This window comes from Aquarana catesbeiana, linkage group LG12 (assembly GCF_042186555.1).
Source record: "Aquarana catesbeiana isolate 2022-GZ linkage group LG12, ASM4218655v1, whole genome shotgun sequence".
NCBI classification, from domain to species: Eukaryota; Metazoa; Chordata; class Amphibia; order Anura; family Ranidae; genus Aquarana; species Aquarana catesbeiana.
Window position 1 is genome coordinate 4628339 of NC_133335.1, and position 19837 is coordinate 4648175.

At 47.7% G+C, this 19837-nt stretch overlaps 1 protein-coding gene across 1 annotated transcript in view; it reads left to right on the plus strand.

The window, feature by feature from the left end:
- The window catches only part of BPTF (bromodomain PHD finger transcription factor), a gene marked incomplete at its 5' end in the record, with an annotated part of 60888 nt that overhangs the window by 39251 nt on the left and 1800 nt on the right, over positions 1–19837 (plus strand). The window contains 9 exon segments of the mRNA XM_073607148.1: positions 1155–1369; positions 3079–3301; positions 4913–5886; positions 7631–7713; positions 7795–8020; positions 8104–8669; positions 12983–13156; positions 13666–13858; positions 17131–17215. Of these exon segments, the coding sequence (XP_073463249.1) occupies positions 1155–1369; positions 3079–3301; positions 4913–5886; positions 7631–7713; positions 7795–8020; positions 8104–8669; positions 12983–13156; positions 13666–13858; positions 17131–17215 (2739 nt within the window).

The window sequence follows — 19837 nt, forward strand, 5'->3', positions numbered from 1 at the left end:
AAATAACCACAGTGCTGCATTACTGAGGAGGAAGCCTTGCTTGTAATGAGCAAATAGGTCTTCAGCTTGCACATTTATATTATATACAAAGGAGCTTTAATGCTTTAAACATGAACATATATTGATAACATGATCAGGATTACGTATAGGTCAGGGGTGCTCTGATGTGGCCCTCGATCTCAAACCAGGGAAGCGCGCTTCTATTATATCCTGAGGGTTTTGTACCTTGTGAAAGCGCACTGAAACTTCTGAATGCAGGAGTTTTGGTGCGCCAAAACACTCGCATCACACTCGCAAGATATAAGAAGTCTATGGCAAAGCACAGCTAACCTGAAAGTAAAGCCGGAGTCTCGCTTTGCTGCACCCACGGTGCAGGTAAACCGCAGCGCCATCAGTGTGAAAGCAGCCTTATAGGGGGCTCAGAATGGTAAGAGCTTGTTTTACATTTGTGGTTGGGGGGGGGCAGTAAAACTCCATAGTTGAGACATGTTTTTACCACACGCCCCCAGCCACTGGTGTAGCGTCAGGGGTAACAATGGTAACCTCGCTCTATGCTCCAGGGGGACCATGCGGCCTCCCTGACACTTTTTATTTTTATTTATTTTTTACACTTGGACAGGAGCGGCGGCACATAAAACAACCGATCCTCTCCATTTTCCTCCTGCAACCCATTAAAATCTGACTTCTCCTCCTTTTCCTCCCCGTCGACATTCAGCGTCTGCAGGAGGAAAATATTTATTAGACTATTCAAAATAAAAAATGTAAATTCTGAACCATTTAATTTCGTTGTGGCCAGTGACCGGTTACCAAATCACTTAAAGTGGAAGTTAACTTTCATGCATGACTTTTACCTATTGGTAGGCCTATAATCAGGTAATGTAAATAACTCCGAGACGTGCGCCGTTTAGGAGATATTTACTGTATATGCAGCCACCCGTGCCGTTTGTTTAGAGCCCCACTCCATGACCGGCGGCTCCCACGCAGATGCAACCACTTTAATTGGCCGTGCTTTTTAAAATGTAGATTTCGAAGTATTAAAAAAAAAAAAGTGGTAGAACTTTAAAACTCCTCCCTCTTGTACGCTCCCCTATAGTTCCTCTTAACATTTGACTAGATATGCAGTTGTAGCATTCATTTCTCTCTTCTTTTTTCAGGTCAACCCCAGCAAGTGGTGACCCAGATCATCCGAGGGCAACCCGTCACCACCACTATGCCCATTGGGACCGCAGTTTCCAGTGGAGGGCAGAAGGTTAGCACGCCAGTGCAGCAGGCTCAGCCACAGGCAACGACCCCGCAGGCTGTCCGACCACTGCAACACGGGCAGGTCAAACTGACCATGGCACAGCTGACCCAGCTCACCCAGCAGCAGGTAAAAGGGGGGGCAGTAGCTTTTATAACATCCTAATGCCCTGTACACATGACCGGTTTTGCCGTTTAAATGAACTCCGAAGGTTTCTCAGACGGAATTCTGCTCAAGCAGTCTTGCCTACACACGGTCACACCCATGTCCGACTGCCCAGAACAAGGTGACGTACAACGCGTACGACAGGACTAGAAAAAGGAAGTGCAATAGCCAATAGCTTCTGTACCGTACTTGCTTCAGTCCATGAGTCGTTTTTGGTTCGTCGGAACAGCATACAGACCAGTGGGTTTCCTGATAGGAATTGATTCCGTCGGATATATTTAGAACATGTTCCATTTCTAGGTCCGTCAGAATTTTCAAAAAAAAAGTCCAACAAGGCATGCACACGATCGGAATAGACTATGAAAAGCTTCCGTCTGACTTTTTCTGTCGGACATTCCACTCATGTGTACGTGGCATAATGGTTCTTCAAGGGGTGAAGAGAGCTTGGTATGAAAGTAAAAGAAACCTAATTTGACTTAAGAGCAGACATCAGAGATTTTCCTCGGACTTGGGGGATTTTACTAAAACTGTGTTTAGTAACCAATATGCTTCCAGATTTTATTGTCAAAGCTTAAAGGAGTAGTACGTTGAAAGCTGATTTGGCTGTACTCCTCCTATGGATCACAGTAGTACAGTTAGTTCTGCACTTCTGTGACCCGTTTTCAGCAGGCTCAAGTCCGCTGTCTGCTGACGTCACTGAGCCGGTCCAAGAGCGCAACAATGGAGTCGGGATCCGCCCACATGCCTAGCCCGAAACCTGGCTCAGCCTCTCAGCAAGCGGCTGAGAGGCTGAGCCGGCTGCTCCCACCCCCTCCACTGCTCAGTGATCCAGAGCAGAGAGCAATGACTGACAGAAGCTCTGTGGAGCCCTCAGTGTTCGGGCCAGCGGGTGACAGATGCTGCGTCCACCTAGGTAGGGATTATTCTGCAGAAAAATAAGAAGCTGATTGGTTACTATGCACAACTGCACCAGACTCTGTGTGCTCCAATTTTAGTAAATCCCCCCCCCCTATTCAGTTAAGTCACTTTTAGTTCCTCCTAGGCCAGTGATGGTAAACCTTGGTACCCCAGATGTTTTGGAACTATATTTCCCATGATGCTCAGGCACTCTGCAGTGTAGTTGAGCATTATGGGAAATTGTAGTTCCAAGGATCGTCATCACTGTCCTAGGGTCTTGCTGCTCTCTGTAATTTATGAAAGGAGCTGTAAGCTCCTGCACAGTATCCCATAATGCAATGCATACATATCCGTGGCCAATTGGTTGCTTCCTAAAGAACTCCAGGAACTTAAGGTGTAAGTAAACCCCCCTATCGTTTTCAGACAAGGAAGCTGCCATCTTTGCCTCTGTTTAATCTACAACTGCAATGATGCTGCACATGTGATCAGTTTAGACACCAGCCATTGGATGGCTTGACAGTTTGGTTGAGAGCACAACCAATGGTAGTGTTACATTTCCGGCACGTGCCGGAAATGAAACTGTTCTGTGGGTGGGTTTACTTCCGCTTTAAAGCTACTTTTATGCCTGTTTTCAGGGTGTTGCACTAGCTCTTCATTTGTGATTTGCTGTAAACCAATGTTACTCTGTACATTCTCAGGCGAGGTATGGCCTTATCTATCAGTCACACCTTGTTCTGTTTTTTTTTTTTTTTTTTTTTTTTTTTTTTTTTTTTTAGGGTGGGAACCAGAGCTTAACTGTTGTGGTCCAGGGTCAGGGCCAGACCACCGGGCAGCTGCAGCTCATTCCACAGGGAGTGACGGTTATTCCCTCTCCAGGGCAGCAGTTAATGCAGGCCGCAATGCCAAATGGCACCATACAGAGGTTCCTGTTCACGCCGCTTCCCCCGGGGACTACGACCGTCACAACCGCAGTGACATCAACCCCTTCAACCACCACAGGTATGTGCATGGGAAATGGTCTTGTATTTCGGCTATGGTCTCTGTGCTTTGATACCACTAGGGGGCAGCAAAAGAAGTTTGGCATATTACTTGTCTTTTGGTGTATTTGGAGTTTAACCACTTGCCCTCTGGAAGATTTACCCCTGCCCCCTTTATGACCCGGACATTTTTTTTCTTTTTAGCACTGCTTTACTCTTAACTGATAATTGCGCGGTCATGCACGCTGTACATTAACAAAATGTTTTTCGATTTATTTTGGTGGTATTTGATCACCACTGGGAATTACAAAAAAAAAAAACTTTTTTACTTTCTGCTATAAAAGAAATCCAATAAAAAAATATGTAAAAATCGAATTTCTTCATCAATTTAGGCCACTATGTATTCTGCTACATATTTTCAGTAAAAAAAAAAAAAATCCCAATAAGCCTATGTTGATTGGTTTGCGCTAAAGTTAGTGTCTACAAACTATGGGATATATTTTTGGAATTTTCTGTTTTTTTTTTTTTAAACTAGTAATGGCGACTTATAGCAGGACTGCGAAGTTTCACTGACAAATCAGACACCTAACTGACACTTTTTGGGGACCAGTGACACTAATGCAGTGATGAGTGCTAAAAACATATGCACTGTCACTGTACTAATGACACTGGCTGGGAAGCGGTTAATATCAGGGGCAGTTAAAGGGTTAAATGTGTTCCTAGGGAGTGCTTGCTAGTTGTATGGGGGGGAGGTGCTTGTTCTGTGGGAAGGCAGAGATCCGTATTCCTGCTTAGCAGAAATACAGTATCTCTACCTCCCCTTCTCACAGGACAGCCATCTGCCTTGCTTACATAGGCAGATCGCCGTTCAGCCTGTCTCCCGAAAGATTGGCGGGTCCCGGCGGACAATCGCATCTGCCTTAGCCGTTGATTGGCTCCCGCTATGTCAACTGACAGCGGGGTGCGGGTCACTGGTGGCTTGTGTGCCCACCCCAGACATGCAGAATCACGTGCAGGTACGCGATTCTGCCCGGAGCGGCCGCCCTGCCGCAGTAAATCTGCATGGGGCGGTCAGCATCAGGTTAAAGTGGTTAAAGCTTCGGGGTTTTTTTTCCATAACAATAAGAAACATGTTATACTTACCTGCTCTTTGCAATGCTTTTGTACAGAGCAGTCCTGATCATCTGATTCTGGGGTCCCCTGCTGGCGCTCCAGGCTCCTTCTCTTTGTCAGGTGCCCTCAGGGAAAGCATCAGGCTTTGGCCCCGTCCTCTACTCCCATGTCACTGGATTTGATTGACAGCAGCAGGAGCCAATCACTCCTCCTGCTTTGTCCAATGAGGAGCGTGACAGTGGCGGGAGCATTTGCACACATCCTGGGACTTGATGGGCTCAGGTATGGAAAAGGGGGTTGGGGGGTGGAGTCTGGGGGGCAGCTGCAGCATAGAATGTTTTTCACCTTAATGCAATGAATGCACCAAGGTGAAAAACCTTAAGGCTTCAGAACCACTTTAAGGTAATGATGTGTTGATGCATAAGACATGTTTTATTCATGAATATAACTGAAGTTTCTCCTCATTCTCTATGGTGTGATATAGTCTTTCTTTATATTCTTTAACCCTTACATTTAACAGTGTCAGCAACCCCATTGCAGACATCTACAGGTCAGAGTGTGCCTCAGGGTACCCAGCCAGCTCCGCCTCCACTTGCTCCATCCCAATCAGGTTCACTGCAATCATCGGCTCCATCTTCAGATCAGGCCGCGATTCCGCCCCAGTCACAGCCCTTTCCTCAGGTCACACCTCAGCAACTGCAAACATCTCATCTACAGTCTGCTGTCACTTCTGAGGACAGCCAGCCAAAGGAACATCTCCAGGCGCCAGCCGGCACTGCACAGCCAGTATCGGAGACACAGCAGCCAGCCGCTTCTGTCCAGACCCCGGTGTCCACAGAGGCAAAGACTTTACCTGCTCAAGTCCCTTCTCAGGTTTGCTTGCCGCAAGTCGCTGTCCAAATGCAGCCTCAAACTTCCTTACAAGGCCAGACTCAGCTTGTGAGTCGACCTTCAGTTCAGACTTTGTCACCCGCAGTCAGCCAGGCCTCGATCCAGATGGCCCTGCCCGCTTCATTCCACATTCAGTCCCAGCTTCCTCAGCAACAGCCCATCCAAGCCCAGTCAAAACCTCAGTCTATCATGCAGCAAGCCAGTCAGGTGACAGTGCAATCTTCGTCACGGGCCCAACTGCAGATCCAGCCCACCCAGACCCAGGTCATCACAATGCCGCAGCTCCACCAACAGGTCCAGGTCCTCTCCCACCTTCCGTCACAAGTGGTGGCTCAGCTCCAACAAGGAGGCCTTGCCCAGCTCCAACAAGGAGGCCTTGGCCAGCAGATCAAACTACAGCTGCCTCTCCAGATCCAGCAGGCAGGGACCACGCAGTCCCACCAAGTTCAGAATGTGGTGACCGTGCAGGCTTCCAGCGTTCAGGAACATCTTCAGAGGATAAAACAGATGCAGGAGCAGCAACAGCTGAAGAAGAAACAGCAGGAGGTGAAACGTGAGCAAAGTCTGCAGGGCACCAACCAGAGTGACATCATCCAGAAGCAGGTGGGTGGATGTGTAAGGTGCACTAGATTTAGAGGCTGTCTCAAGCTTGTGTCAACCAAAAACTTGGTTTTCTAGTTTTGGATAGTCCTAGGTAAGAACCCCTGTCAGGGTTTTTTTTGCTGCTGGAAAATCTGCAACAGGGACAAACAAGTACACATAAAATCTTGAGAGAAGTCCAAATATGTTAGAAGACGTAAGGGTGCCTCACCAATGGTTACATAGTCCAATCATTGTTATATTTTACTAGAGAAAGAGGGTTAACGCGTTTCGGGAGATTTGACGCACTCTCTTCATCAGGGCTTGCTTATAATGTGATCTCAAAAATGCTTGCACTCATCAGATTGTGATAAAAGCTGACTCTTGTGTGAGGCTTCTGAAATCCACACACTTTGCTGCTTTTGCCTGTCTACTAAGGTCCTTTTATAAATGTCATGGTATTTTAGGGGTTAAAACAAACTGTGCACTTGAAATTTGTTTTTACAGCTGGCAATCAGCTTTCAGGTAAAAGCAATCCCGGTGCCTCTTGAGGTGCCCAGTCTCTTTTTTTTTTTTTTTTTTTTTTTTTTTTTATGGGGCACGATCTCTGCTTGATTAGATGCTGTGGAGGGCAGGAGAGACATTGGAGGTGTAATAGACCCCTTAATTTCCATTAAGAGGACCCTTCACCTACCCATACCTTCACATAAGGGATTTGTTGGCACCATTGTGATAGCAATAAAGTTAAGGGATAAGTTCACCTTTGGGAACACATTACATGTTTCACCTGTTTTTAGGGTGGAACATGTAACATCTTCCCAATGCTGCAGCTGGAGGATCGGTGGATCGGGTGAGTATCAACTTTGTGCTCCCTTTTAGTCCCATGCATGGGAAATTTTTTATTTTGTTACTTTTTTTATTTAAAGTTGTTGTAAAGCCTAAGCATTTTTTTTTACCTTAATACATTCATTGTATTAAGGTAAAAAATGTTTAAGTGTCAGCATCCCCCCCTCACTTCTCTTACCTGAGACCTCATTGGATCCAGCACCGTGCACGCCTGCAGTTCTTCTCTCCCCTTAATTCTGGGTCTCACTGGCTTTGCTGGGGCACCGGGTGCCAGTGGCTTCCAGGGCTGTCAATCAAAGCCAGTGACGGGGTGGGGGCAAGGCCATGTACCACTGTCTGTCAATGGACGCAGCAGCAGCAGGGCTTAGGTGCGAGCACGCACGAGTGCCCCCATGAGAAACGGCTTCCCATGGGAGGGCACTGGACAAAGGGGAGGTGCCAGGAGTGCCAGTGGGGGACCCAAAAATAGGAGTTTCGCAGCCACTATTTGCAATTCAGGTAAGTATAGACATGTTTTTTTTTTTGTTTTTTTACATCTTACCTTTACAATCACTTTAAAGCCTAACTCCGGGCAAAATCCCCCCCATATACAGTGGGACTGTGCCCGCAATGTATGGGGGGAAAAAATTGCCCTGAGTTGGGCTTTGAATGAAAAATTATGATAGAATAAAAAAAAAAAAAAAACAATTTAAAGTAGTAGAGGAGCTGATTTTGGTTGGGTGTGGGTATTGTTGAGTTATATTGTAAACATGACTGCATATGACACGCCATCACCCCAAAATGCATGGCTGATGGTGACCTGCAAGGTATGGGCATTTAATTTTAAAACATTTTGAGGAACAAGGAAAGTCGTGGATGTACCCGCTGGTTGCCAGGCGAGGTGGGAATCTGCCACTTGTGACTTCTCTGTTTTCTCTATCAGGTGGTGATGAAGCAGAATGCAGTCATTGAGCACTTGAAACAGAAGAAAATTATGACGCCGGTGGAGAGAGAGGAGAATCAGAGGTTTGAATTTGTCTTTTGTTTCTTTATCTGTCTTGTCCAGTTTACAAGTTTGTAACGCTACAGCTTCTGTCTGCTTTCCAGGATGATCGTGTGTAACCAGGTAATGAAATACATACTGGACAAAATTGACAAAGAGGAGAAGCAGGCGGCTAAGAAGAGGAAGCGGGAGGAGAGCGTAGAGCAAAAGAAGAGCAAGCAGAATGCCAGCCGGCTTTCCGCCCTTCTCTTCAAACACAAAGAGCAGCTGAAGGCTGAGATCCTGAAGAAGAGAGCGCTGCTGGATAAAGAGCTGCAGATCGAGGTCCAGGTGAGAAGACGTTCTGCTGTAGAGGGCGGTTTAAGATGTGGGAGCGCTTAGTCTTTTTCTCAATTCTCTGAATTGTTTTTCAGGATGAACTTAAGAAAGACCTGAGTAAGATTAAGAAAGAAAAAGAGAAAGCCCAGGCTGTGGCTCTTGCAGCTGCGGCTGCTGCAGCTGCTGCCCCACCGCCACCTCCACCACCTAAAATGCCCTCACCACCACCACCTAAATTGCCCTCCCCACCTCCTAAATTGCCCTCACCACCTCCTAAATTGCCTTCACCACCTCCTAAATTGCCTTCACCACCTCCTAAATTGCCCTCACCACCTCCTAAATTGCCCTCACCACCGCCTAAAATGCCCTCACCACCGCCTAAAATGCCCTCACCACCGCCTAAAATTCCCTCGCCTCCTCCTAAAATTCCCTCACCTCCTCCTATACCTTCACCTCCTCCACAAACAACCCACAAAGCAACCCCCACCTCTCCAACATCCGGCTCCACCAGCCTACCTTCCCATAAGAGGAGGAGAGAAGAGGAGAAAGAGTCCCCTCCTTCCAAGTCTAAGAAAAAGAAAATGATTTCCACTACCTCAAAAGACTCCAAGAAAGACAACAAGATCTACTGCATCTGCAAGACGCCCTACGATGAATCCAAGTGAGTATTTGCACCTTCCGACCTTGTTCATGTTTACCGGGAATTTAAAAATGATGACGCTGCAATGCAGTTTCCTGTAGATGAGTCACCTGACCTGGCTGATTTTCAACCTGATTGGGTGATTTTGACATGGAATGGCACCAGACATTTTCCAGGGTATCTATCTGATCTTCCATAGTGTAACACAGCACTTCTTTCATATCTTCTTATGGCTGAACAATGGGTAAGTGTATGATCCGATGACCTTGTTACACTGCTCATGTTTGCTGCACTTTGAAAGTTTTTTGAGATACTATACTGGTTTGTCGGAAGATCTCCTTTTGAGTTTCTTGGTGCCAGACAGTGGCAGTGCTCAAGGGTGGCCATGTCAACATGTCCAAGCACTCTCTGAGGGAGACTACATCATACATGTCCAAGCACCCTCTGAGCGAGCCAACATCTTACAGGTCCATGCGCCCTCGGAAGGGGGCCAGTTCATACATGTCCAAGCACTCTCTGTGGGAGACTACATCATACACGACCAAGCACCCTCAGATGGTGGACAGGTCATACATGTCCAAGCGTTTTCTGAGGGACAGACTACATCATACATGTTCAAGCACCCTCTGAGGGGAGACATCATACACGTCCAAGCGCCCTTGAAAGGTGGCCAGGTCATACATGTCCATGCACCCTCTGAGGGAGACTACATAGTACATCAGGGACTTTTTAGTTTTCTGGCATTTAGCTTTAAAGCTGAATTCCAGAAATTCAGCCACTAAAAAGTGCAGGCACACTTGAACACATCAATTTTTTTTTCTTATATCTGGCAGGTTTATTGCTCTGCCAAGAGCATACACTGACACGGGGGATGTGAGAGGAGAGATAGACGCAGAGCAACCATGATTGTTCTTCCCGTCTGCTGCCCATTCAGAGAAGCCTTCGTATTTTGTGAATGAGTTCACATAATACATAGGCTTCTGTAATTGGGCAGGAGGAGGGGAGGGGCAGGCATAGCTGGTTCACCGATGAAAATTTTGAAGATGCTTAGACCTGAAGCATCAGCGCCGGGCCCCCGGAAACACAGCGATCAATAAAACTTGCATGTAAATAAGCGATAAGCCGGGAGATATTGTTTTGTGTGTGTGTATGTGTGTGTATATATATATATATATATATATATATATATATATATATATATATATATATATATATATATATATATATATATATATATATATATATATTAAAAATGCAACACATTCCGCCCTAGATTTTTTTCTCAACTGCAACACAGTCATGCCCCTCCAAAGTATGCCCTCACTTTTTAGAGGAGCTGAATTCATTGTATTCTATTCTATTTTTTTAAGCATAAATCCTTCTTTTGTTGATTATTTTCTGTTTTTTTAACTATGTTGGTCACCCTATTGGGAAGAACCCTCCCTCATTTCTGTCCATAGGAGACCTGTTCATCAAATAGGGGGAGTGGTTGTCATCAGTCATACCGCTATAAAAGCCTTGTCGTGGCACACATAAGAGACCACATGTCCTCTGACCACCCCTAGTGAAGTTTGTAATAAAGGGAACCTGTCAGATCTTTACACGCCTGGCTAAACTGAAGCTTCAGAACGATCACCTGAAGGCTGTCCTTCCTTTTCCAAGGCAGTGCTCACCTGGGGAGCCAGGTCACAACAAATAGGGGGGGGGGGGTCAGTGTAAGAGTGGCAGCCTTAAGTGATGGATCTGGGGCTTTGACTCAGACAGGTAAGAGGTGACAGGCTCCCTAATAAGAGATGTATTTACACATTGCTCTGATGGTGTAACCGCTAATACTTATTGTATCAGGGACCGATATCTTAGGACAGGAGAAGGTAAGTGAGATCTCACCTTGTTGACAGAGCCACCATCCTGTCTGCCATGACACATTCTTCCATGTGTCCCCTGACATGCGTGTCACTCCCATTCTTGTTGTGGTTTGGGCTCATTTTGTTTTTTGTGTCCTGCATGGAGTCTCCAGATCAAAGTAAGACTTGTTCCCCCCCCCCCCCCCCCCCCCGGTGGTGATCGGTTCCTCTGTGAGATATTTTGCCGTCACACCTTAACCTGGTCAAGGAGACAAATGACAGACAGAAGGGGTTGTGGTATTGTAAAGATTCAGGAATGTTATTTTTATCCTGTTTGTACTGGAAACGCACATCAGCGTGCTCATTGATCTGAATGAAGCCCACATGTATCTGTGTTTCCTGCATGTGGCTGTGCTTGTCTCCATTCCTGTCCTCATGCCATGCTGGGGATTCCTCTACAGTGATGTCTATGTGGGATTCCTGGTTGTAGTCACTAGACTACACATAGATCAATAGCAGCTTACAAGCTCAGGTCCCCTAATTTCAGTATGTAATGATATCCGCATGCAGCTTGACAGAATCGGTAAGGTTGCTCTCCCTTACTGTTAAAGGGCTTTGCAATCTGACAACAATAGAAGAGAGTTGGGTCCTGCAGAAGCTCCCCAGTGAGATTGTGTACAACGTGTCTGCCCAGTCCGTGTTCGGATCAATATTAAAACCCACGCGCATCACAACGCATGTTATAACTTATGTCATGGTAATGCATAAGTTGACATCTCACTGCGATGTGAATGAGCCGGTAAAACCAAATTCCAGGAATTCAGCAATTATGCAATCAGTGAAGGCACACGTTTGTGATTGGGCAGGAGAAGGGGAGGAGCAGGATACACTCGGGCTGCGAGAGGAGTAAATTGCACAGAGCAGCTATGCTCCCCCGTCTCCCATTCACCTGAAGCTTTTGCATTTTGTGAATGTGTTAACATACTACAAAGGCTAATGTGGTTGGGCAGGAGGAGGGGAGGGGTAGGATATTCTCTGGCTGTGAGAGGACACATAACAGCTATGTCTCCTGCCTTCCGCTCACAGAAGCCTTTTTTTTATGTGGATAAGTTCACATATTACAAAGGCTTCTGTGAATGGGCTGGAGGAGTGAAGTGGCAGGATTCACTCTTGCTGTGAGAGGAGAAAAGCACACAGCAGCTATGCCCCCACCCACCTCCCATTTACAGAAGCCTTTTGTATTTTGTCAATCAGTTCACATGCTACATAGGCTTCTGTGATTGGGCAGGAGGAGGGGAGGGGCAGGATACACTCTGGCTGTGAGAGGAGAAAAGCACATAGATCAGCTATGCCCCCCACCTCCCATTCACAGAAGCCTTTGTATTAAGTGAATTAGTTTACATATTACAAAGGCTTCTGTGAATGGGCAGGAGGAGGGGTGGGCACAGCAGTTCCAGCGTCTGCTTTTGAAGGAACTGAGACCACAGTGAGCAGCCTCTGAGCTCTGGAAGTTTGTGAATAATAGAGATGCGTCTACGAGGTGGAAGGCACCTCATGGTACAAAGTAGCTAAATTCAGCTTTTAAAGGGGTTGTAAAGGTTCATACGTGTCATACTTGTCTCCTCTGTGCAGTTGGTTATGCACAGAGTGGCTCCAATCCTCCTCTTCTGGGGTCCGTCCGTGGCGCTCCTGGCTCCCCCTCTTCTTGAGTGTCCTGCCGGCGAAGCACTCTCCAAGCCGGCACGCTCCCATGCCCTGCTGCGGCATCCAAAAACACAAACAGGACTTGGCTCTGCCCCCCTGGTGCCCGCGTTCTTTGATTGACAGCTGCCATCAACCTATCCAATCAGGACACAAGACACCGGCCGGAGCTGGTAGTGCTTCTTCCCCTTGTGGGAATTACGGGGCTCAGGTAAGTATAAGGGGGGCTCGGGGCTGCTGCTGCAGCACAGGAGGTTTTTCATCTTAATGCATAGAATGCATGAAGGAGAAAAACGGCGAGGGTTTACAACCCCTTTAAAACGCCGTACATAATTGACAGCAGTGTCCCGAAATCCTTGCACCTGTAGATAAAGTCTATTTACTTTAAGGTACATCCCTCCCCCTTTGGTTTTCCAATGCTAAATACTGTAATATAGTATATGTAGTGCTGTGAGCTAACTTGGTGTGGGCCAATTCTCTGCAATATTTGTAGCTTTGGAGATTAGTGCATAGTGTTTTCTGGCATCATTGTGGATCTGTGTCACTGTGTACAGGAGTCATTCATCTCCATTCATTGTAAAGATGTATGCCCGCATCTCCCTGTGTTCTCGGAGGAATGATTGCCTCCCCAAAACCCCCCCACCCCCCCTCCCCCCCCAACGATTTGCCATCCATGCTAGCTGTGGCCTGTCTTTTTTTTTTTTTTTTTTTTTTTTTATGTAGTTGTGACAGCCAGGATGACTTCTCTGCAATGACCTGTGTTGTCGTTGTGTTGTGAATGTGTTCTAGGTTCTATATTGGCTGTGAGCTTTGTGCTAACTGGTATCACGGAGATTGTGTTGGCATCACAGAGGCGGAAGCTAAGAAAGTGGATGTGTACATCTGTAATGAGTGTAAACGGTCACAAGAGGGCAGCAGTGAGGAGTTATATTGTATCTGCAGGACGCCCTATGACGATTCACAGTGAGTTCCGGTGATAACTTCTTATGCACTAACTAGACAGCGCTCGCTGGTCCTGTGCGGTAGTTGCTTTGTCTCGTGCCTTCCCTTATTAACCTGGCCAGAGCATGCTCTCACCCCCTTTCCTGCCAGTAGGGGGGGGGGCGCGCAGGCCCCTGCCAATCCCAGGTCCCCCTGGTAGTAAAGGATCTTCCTTTTTATATATGATGCATGTTTTCTGGACTGATAACTTCTGAGCATCATATCTATTATCTGCTTCCTGTCTGGGGAAACAAGCTTACGGAAGGGCTTCCATCTTCTGGGGGCTTTGGTGGCCTCTGCTGTTTGGCTACGTGTACTGCAGCTCTAGATGTATCCAGCTTTTGTGTAGGGAGCACCGTTACCTGCACCTTAGATGCTCCTTTAGATAACCTATCACACTGCCTGTACTGCAATATATGTAGCTGCTTATTTTTTATTATTTTTTTTGCCAGCTTTGTCTTTTTTTACTGATTTATGTTTGGTGTGCGCAGATTTTATATTGGCTGTGATCGCTGCCAGAACTGGTTCCACGGACGCTGCGTCGGGATATTGCAGAGCGAGGCGGATTTGATAGATGAATATGTGTGCCCGGAATGCCAGTCGACTGAGGACGCCATGACTGTTCTAAGCCCGCTTACGGATAAGGATTATGAAGGACTAAAGCGCTTCCTGAGATCGCTGCAGGTAGGTTGATTTCATATGATGGAGCCACAATGCCACATATACAACAGCCCCATCCTCCCCCAGAACATGTGATAAGGGGACTTCTTGTATGATCCAGCTCAAAGGGGATGTTCCTTAACCTGTCTACTCGTTCTTAGAACCTCTGAGCCTGGGCTACTCCAGAGTCCCCACCTGGACAAGGCTCTCATTTCTGGTGCTGGGAATATTCTTGTGGTCTCTGGTATGTCACAGCACTGCCAGAGAAGTTGGTAGGAGTAACATGTTTTAGTATAGGCTTAAAGTTGTTGTAAACTCTTCCATATACCCAGTGAAGGAGCCATTCTCGGGTGATACCCAGAGATGAGACAAAAATCCTCCTACATAAGTTGTACCTGTTTATTAGCAGTCTTCTCTTTACATCCATCCAGAATTTTATACAGCTCGTCTGAGCTTTCAGAAAGCAGGGGGCGGGGAGCTGATGTAATACTCTGCAGAGCTCCGTGAGAAGAGTTCTGAAAGTTGATTGGAGGGAAGAGGCCACCCCCTCCCCTCCACATAGCTCACAGGAACAGAGCTGAAGCTGTCAATTCAATGCATTGACACTTATGCTCTGGACTGAGACAAGTAGACACAATAGAGGTATGTGCTTTGTTCATATTTCATGTCTGAGGTTTAACTTAGAACTCCGTATGAATGTTTAGATGTTGAATTTTAAAAGCAGAGGTGTTCTGTCAGATTAGCAAACCTATGAGATCAGCAGGCTTGACACTGCTTTTAAAATTAAACATCTAACCAGTCAGACGGAGTTCTAAGTACTGTATTTCACTATATAAACTCTACTGTTAAAAATGTAAAATGCAAAACTCCGGTGGGTGTAACAAGATGTCTGCTTTCCCCCTTCTCATGTATCATTACTGTGAAGGAGTGCAGGGTGTAGCAAGATGGCGGAAAAGGAACGTCACTTCCGTTACACATTGACGGGTCTCCTAATCTGCCGAAACACCAGCAGTTTCTCCAGGGGGGGTGGGGGGGGGGGGATGGAGGCATTGGAAGTATGTTCTGTTTGTTAGAAACTGTAAAATCGATTACAATGCATCATGGTGAAGATTTTCTACAGTGTAAAACCACGTGCTTGTTTCTGTGTGGCACTGTGTGCATGGTGTGGCACTGTGATGGGCACTGTGTGCATGGTGTGGCACTGTGATGGGCACTGTGTGCATGGTGTGGCACTGTGATGGGCACTGTGTGCATGGTGTGGCACTGTGATGGCCACTGTGTGCATGGTGTGGCACTGTGATGGGCACTGTGTGCATGGTGTGGCACTGTGATGGCCACTGTGTGCATGGTGTGGCACTGTGATGGCCACTGTGTGCATGGTCTGGCACTGTGATGGCCACTGTGTGCATGGTGTGGCACTGTGATGGGCACTGTGTGCATGGTGTGGCACTGTGATGGGTACTGTGTGCATGGTATGGCATACGCCCATCTGAGGGAGCTACATGTGAGTAATGAGTTTTAGACTCTGTTTCCATTAGTGCGACTTGTCATGCAACTTTTGGACACATAAAGTCGCATGACAAGTCACAGCCCATTTATTTCAATGGCAAACGTTACCACCTATGCGACTTTGAAAAGGTGCCTACACTACTTTGATGCGACTTTGATCCAGAGTGTTAAGTTGGATCAAAGCTGCACTCAAAGTCGCACAGCTTTGGAGTCGCACGAGTGGAAACATAGCCTAAGGCTAGAATGCGACTTTGGAGTGCAACTTTGACCTAACTTTACACTCTCTGGATCAAAGTCACATCAAAGCATTGCAGGTACTTTTTCAAAGTTGCTGATTTTCAAAGTCGCATAGATGGGAACGGGTGCCATTGTAATCAATGGGCTGTGACTTGTCATGCCATTTTGTGTCCAAAGTAGCGTGCTAAGTCTCCCTAGTAGAAACAGAGCCTTAGTGTAGACTGTGAGCTGAGACCCCAGAGCACTTCCAGCTACACTGACCATTCTCCCCCAACCCGCCCCCCCCCCCCCCCTTGTGTCCCTTCTCCTGTGCACAGTTATACTGTATATGTGCACTGCAGCTCCCATCCTCCCTCCTTGTGGAATGGGGCTTATTTCTTAATTTTGTCATGAATTAGAATGTACAATGAGAGAACAGTGGGCAGGAACCTATGATCAGCTCCTCCCATCCTGTATACTCCCATTGGCTTCACAGGAAGTGTCCCTCCCAGGACGTGATGTCACTAGGTTTCAGTAACCACACCCACTGACTGATTTTAGTCTCAGCAGGAAGTAGATTCGAAGTCATGTGACGGCACTGGATACTGCAAAATAAAGGTAGAAAAACTGGGATTTTTTCATTTTGAGGCATAAGACTGAACTTGGCTCACAATAATGATTGCAGGGGAGGAATTTAAGTATTAGGGTGGACTTCCACTTTAAGCAATCGTTGTGAAAGTCCAAAGAGGAGCAACACTTCTGTGAGATTCCTCCTCCTAGGTCCACAGCAGCTCTTGCTGGTCCCTCCTGTTGACCTCCCCATCACTTATAGATTTCTCATCAGCGGAGGGGCATAGGCAGCAGAAGCGGTAAGTATCTTCTGTCTTTTCCAAGGGCAGCTTACAGCTATTTTATAAAGGACAAGTTCACATAAATAATGAATGCACATATCTTTGCAGAAAACAGAAAGTACATTTATTTTTTCCTGCAGGAGGCTGGAAAGCGTTGCACCGGTGATGAGTGGATCAGGGTTGCCATGTCAGGCTCCTGCAGACGAGCACTGCGGCCTTTAGCCCCGTAACCTTCATACAGGCGGTCTATTTGGAAGCTGCAGGGCTTGTGAATGAACTACCAGAGCGATCATTGGCGCCCCTCGCAGTTCATTGAGAACTACAAGCTGCGGTGGATGACAGTACTTGTAGTTCATATTAATCTGTGAATGAATGACAAGGCAGTGTGGGCTGAGCCCTGCACAGCAGCACTGTTTTTTGAATTGTGACAGCGGTTGCTGGGTAAGGATCCCCAACCCGCTGTCACGCTGAGGAAGGGATAAGGCGGCAGGAGCTGCTATATGTTACATGTTCTATCCTAAATACGGGTCGGACGTGTAACATGTTCCCAAAGGTGAACTTATCCTTTTAAATTTCACAGGTCGCTTTACACCTTTTCTAGTGTAACTGTCAATTTTACTTTTTCTATAACACATGCTGCAACAAAATGGCCGCTGTTATGTTCAGCAGGTCACATGGCCAGCTTCCTAACCAGTTTATCACTGTCATTCTTCCCTCTAGACTCATAAAGAAGCCTGGCCCTTTCTGGAGGCTGTTGATCCTGAAGATGCTCCTGATTACTACGCCGTGATCAAGGAGCCAATGGGTAAGTACCGGGGACTGTAAAATGATTGGTTGCTGCCACAGGCAACGCAGACAGTGTGAAGTGCAGGTAGTCCTGCATCTCTCTCTGTAGCAATGACATGTTATCTTGGTGTGTAGGGGGGGAGGGTGTTGGTATGAGTGTCTGTTCGTTGTATGCCAGCCTCCTTCCATGGTGTAATCTGAGGTCTGGGTGTGTTTGTGATCAGGACACGGATTGCTGGCCGCATACAATAGAATTATTATAGGCTCTGCACGCTGAATATGTTCGGAATGGGGTCCGGCGCCAGCGCACTCTTTGGCCATCGATGTGACGCGCGAGCCTTGTCTCGTGGAAATCCAGGTTACTGGCAGGGGGGGGGGCAGACGGAGGTCGGGTAAGTTTTACAGTGCAGTAAAAGCCCATTGGCTGTTTGTTTGTTGTCTGCCCCGGCCAGCCGTTTATCACAGTCCAGTGGCTCACATCACAAAGCCTCCTTCTGAAGGCTGACATTTTATTGCTCTCCCGGGATAACAGGAAACACAAACACAGGTCTGGAATGTTCCTAACTGCACCGTCAATTAGTGTTTGCTCAGTTGTTCTGCGAGTTTTATTAACCTTGTCACCTAGACGTGACGGTTGGGCCTGGCCTCTCACAGCAGTAAATATCTGGAATCTATCCTTTACAGTCCCGACATTGGCCTAGATTATTAATGGAGTTTTGCAGGAACCCCACTGTAACATCGCGTTTTTGTGTTTTAAAAGGGGTTGTGAACCCTCATGTTTTTTTCACCGTAATGCATCCTATGCATTACGGTGAAAACACTTCTGGCAGGGATCGACCCCCCCCAGCCGCCCCATTTTACTCACTTGAGTCCTGTAATTCCCACACCGGAGACGCACTCCTCCCCTCTGCCCGTTGCCTCTGCTTTTGATTGGATAAATTGATAGCAGCGCAGCCATTGGCTCCTGCTGTTGTCAGTCAAATCCAGTGACGCAGGGGCGGGGCTGACTCCGGCATTTTGCACCCCCGCAAGGTAAACCCCTCGGAAGAGCGCTTCTCCTAGGGGGTTATACGATGCGGGGAGGAACTACCAGCGCCGCTGGGGGACCCCAGAAGAGGAGGATCGGGGGTCACTCTGTGCAAAACGAACTGCACAGTGGAGGTAAGTATGACATGTTTGTTATTTAAAAAAAAAAAAAATGAAGCGTTACAATTACTTTAACTTAACGCTGTTTTGGTGCTTCATTTATGAGTAGAAATATTTTTAAGTCAACATTACAACTTCCTAAAAATTTCAGGGACACCTTTTTTCACTTTGTGTTCAGCAAGCCATTGTAGGCAGAGAATTACTTTAATTAGGAGAGGGGCATACGTTTTAAAATGGGTGTGGCTTTACAAGAGGTATATAGTTAATCTAGTGCCACAGTTTAATTGAGCAAATATAATCGTTGTAGTTATGGGTCAAAGGAAATATAAAAGTTAACAAAAGTATGTAGTGCAGAGCTATGTAAGCGGTATGGTGGGACAAGCAGTATGTCAGGGCAGTCTGTCGCAGGGCCAGGGCAGTGGGCCATGCTGGGGCTTGTAGTTTTCTATCAGGCCATGCTGGGTCCTGTGGTGCTCTTTTGGACCGTGCTGGCCTGTGTCGTCGCCCTCGCTCCCTCCCCCTCTCTCCTCCCTCCCCTCTCCCCCCCCCCTCTCCTCCCCCCTTTCTCCCCCCCCCCCCTCTCCTCCCCCCCTTTCTCCCCCCTTTCTCTTCCACCCCTCTCTCTCCTCCCCCCTTTCTCTTCCACCCCTCTCTCTCCTCCCCCCTCTCTCTCCTCCTCCCCCCCCTCTCTCCTCCCCCCCCTCTCTCCTCCCCCCCTCTCTCTCTTCCCCCCCTCTCTCTCTTCCCCCCCTCTCTCTCTTCCCCCCCACTCTCTCTTCCCCCCCACTCTCTCTTCCCCCCCACTCTCTCTTCCCCCCCTCTCTCTCTTCCCCCCCTCTCTCTCTTCCCCCCCCCTCTCTCTTCCCCCCCTCTCTCTCTTCCCCCCCCTCTCCTCCCCCTTTCTCTTCCACCTCTCTCTCCTCCCCCCTCTCTCTCCTCCTCCCCCCTCTCTCTCCTCCTCCCCCCTCTCTCTCCTCCTCCCCCCTCTCTCTCCTCCTCCCCCCTCTCTCTCCTCCTCCCCCCTCTCTCTCCTCCTCCCCCCTCTCTCTCCTCCTCCCCCCTCTCTCTCCTCCTCCCCTCTTTCTCTTCCCCCCCCCTCTTTCTCTTCCTCCCCCCCTCTCTCTCTTCCCCCCTCTCTCTCTCTCCCCCCCCCCCCCTCTCTCTCCTCTTCCTCCACCTCCACCACCAGCAGGGTGCACTCACCTCTTATGATGATCCTGATGAGGGAGGGATGTCCCAAGCAGGCCACCACAGTGAACTGTAGACGGCATTATCTGGTTTCTCAGGTGTTCGGGGATGGGTATGGTGAAGGAAGAGAAGCCGGGTCCAGGGTGATGCCCCTCTTGCAGAGGTGAAAGGAGGTGGTGCCCAACACCTTGGCCTGCAAAGTCTTCCCGTTGTCAGTGTGGCCCAGCACCCCAACATTGAGGTTCAGAGTCTCCCCCTCTGCAGAAGCAATGCGTTTCAGTATGGTAACTGGAAGCTTCTGCGTTGT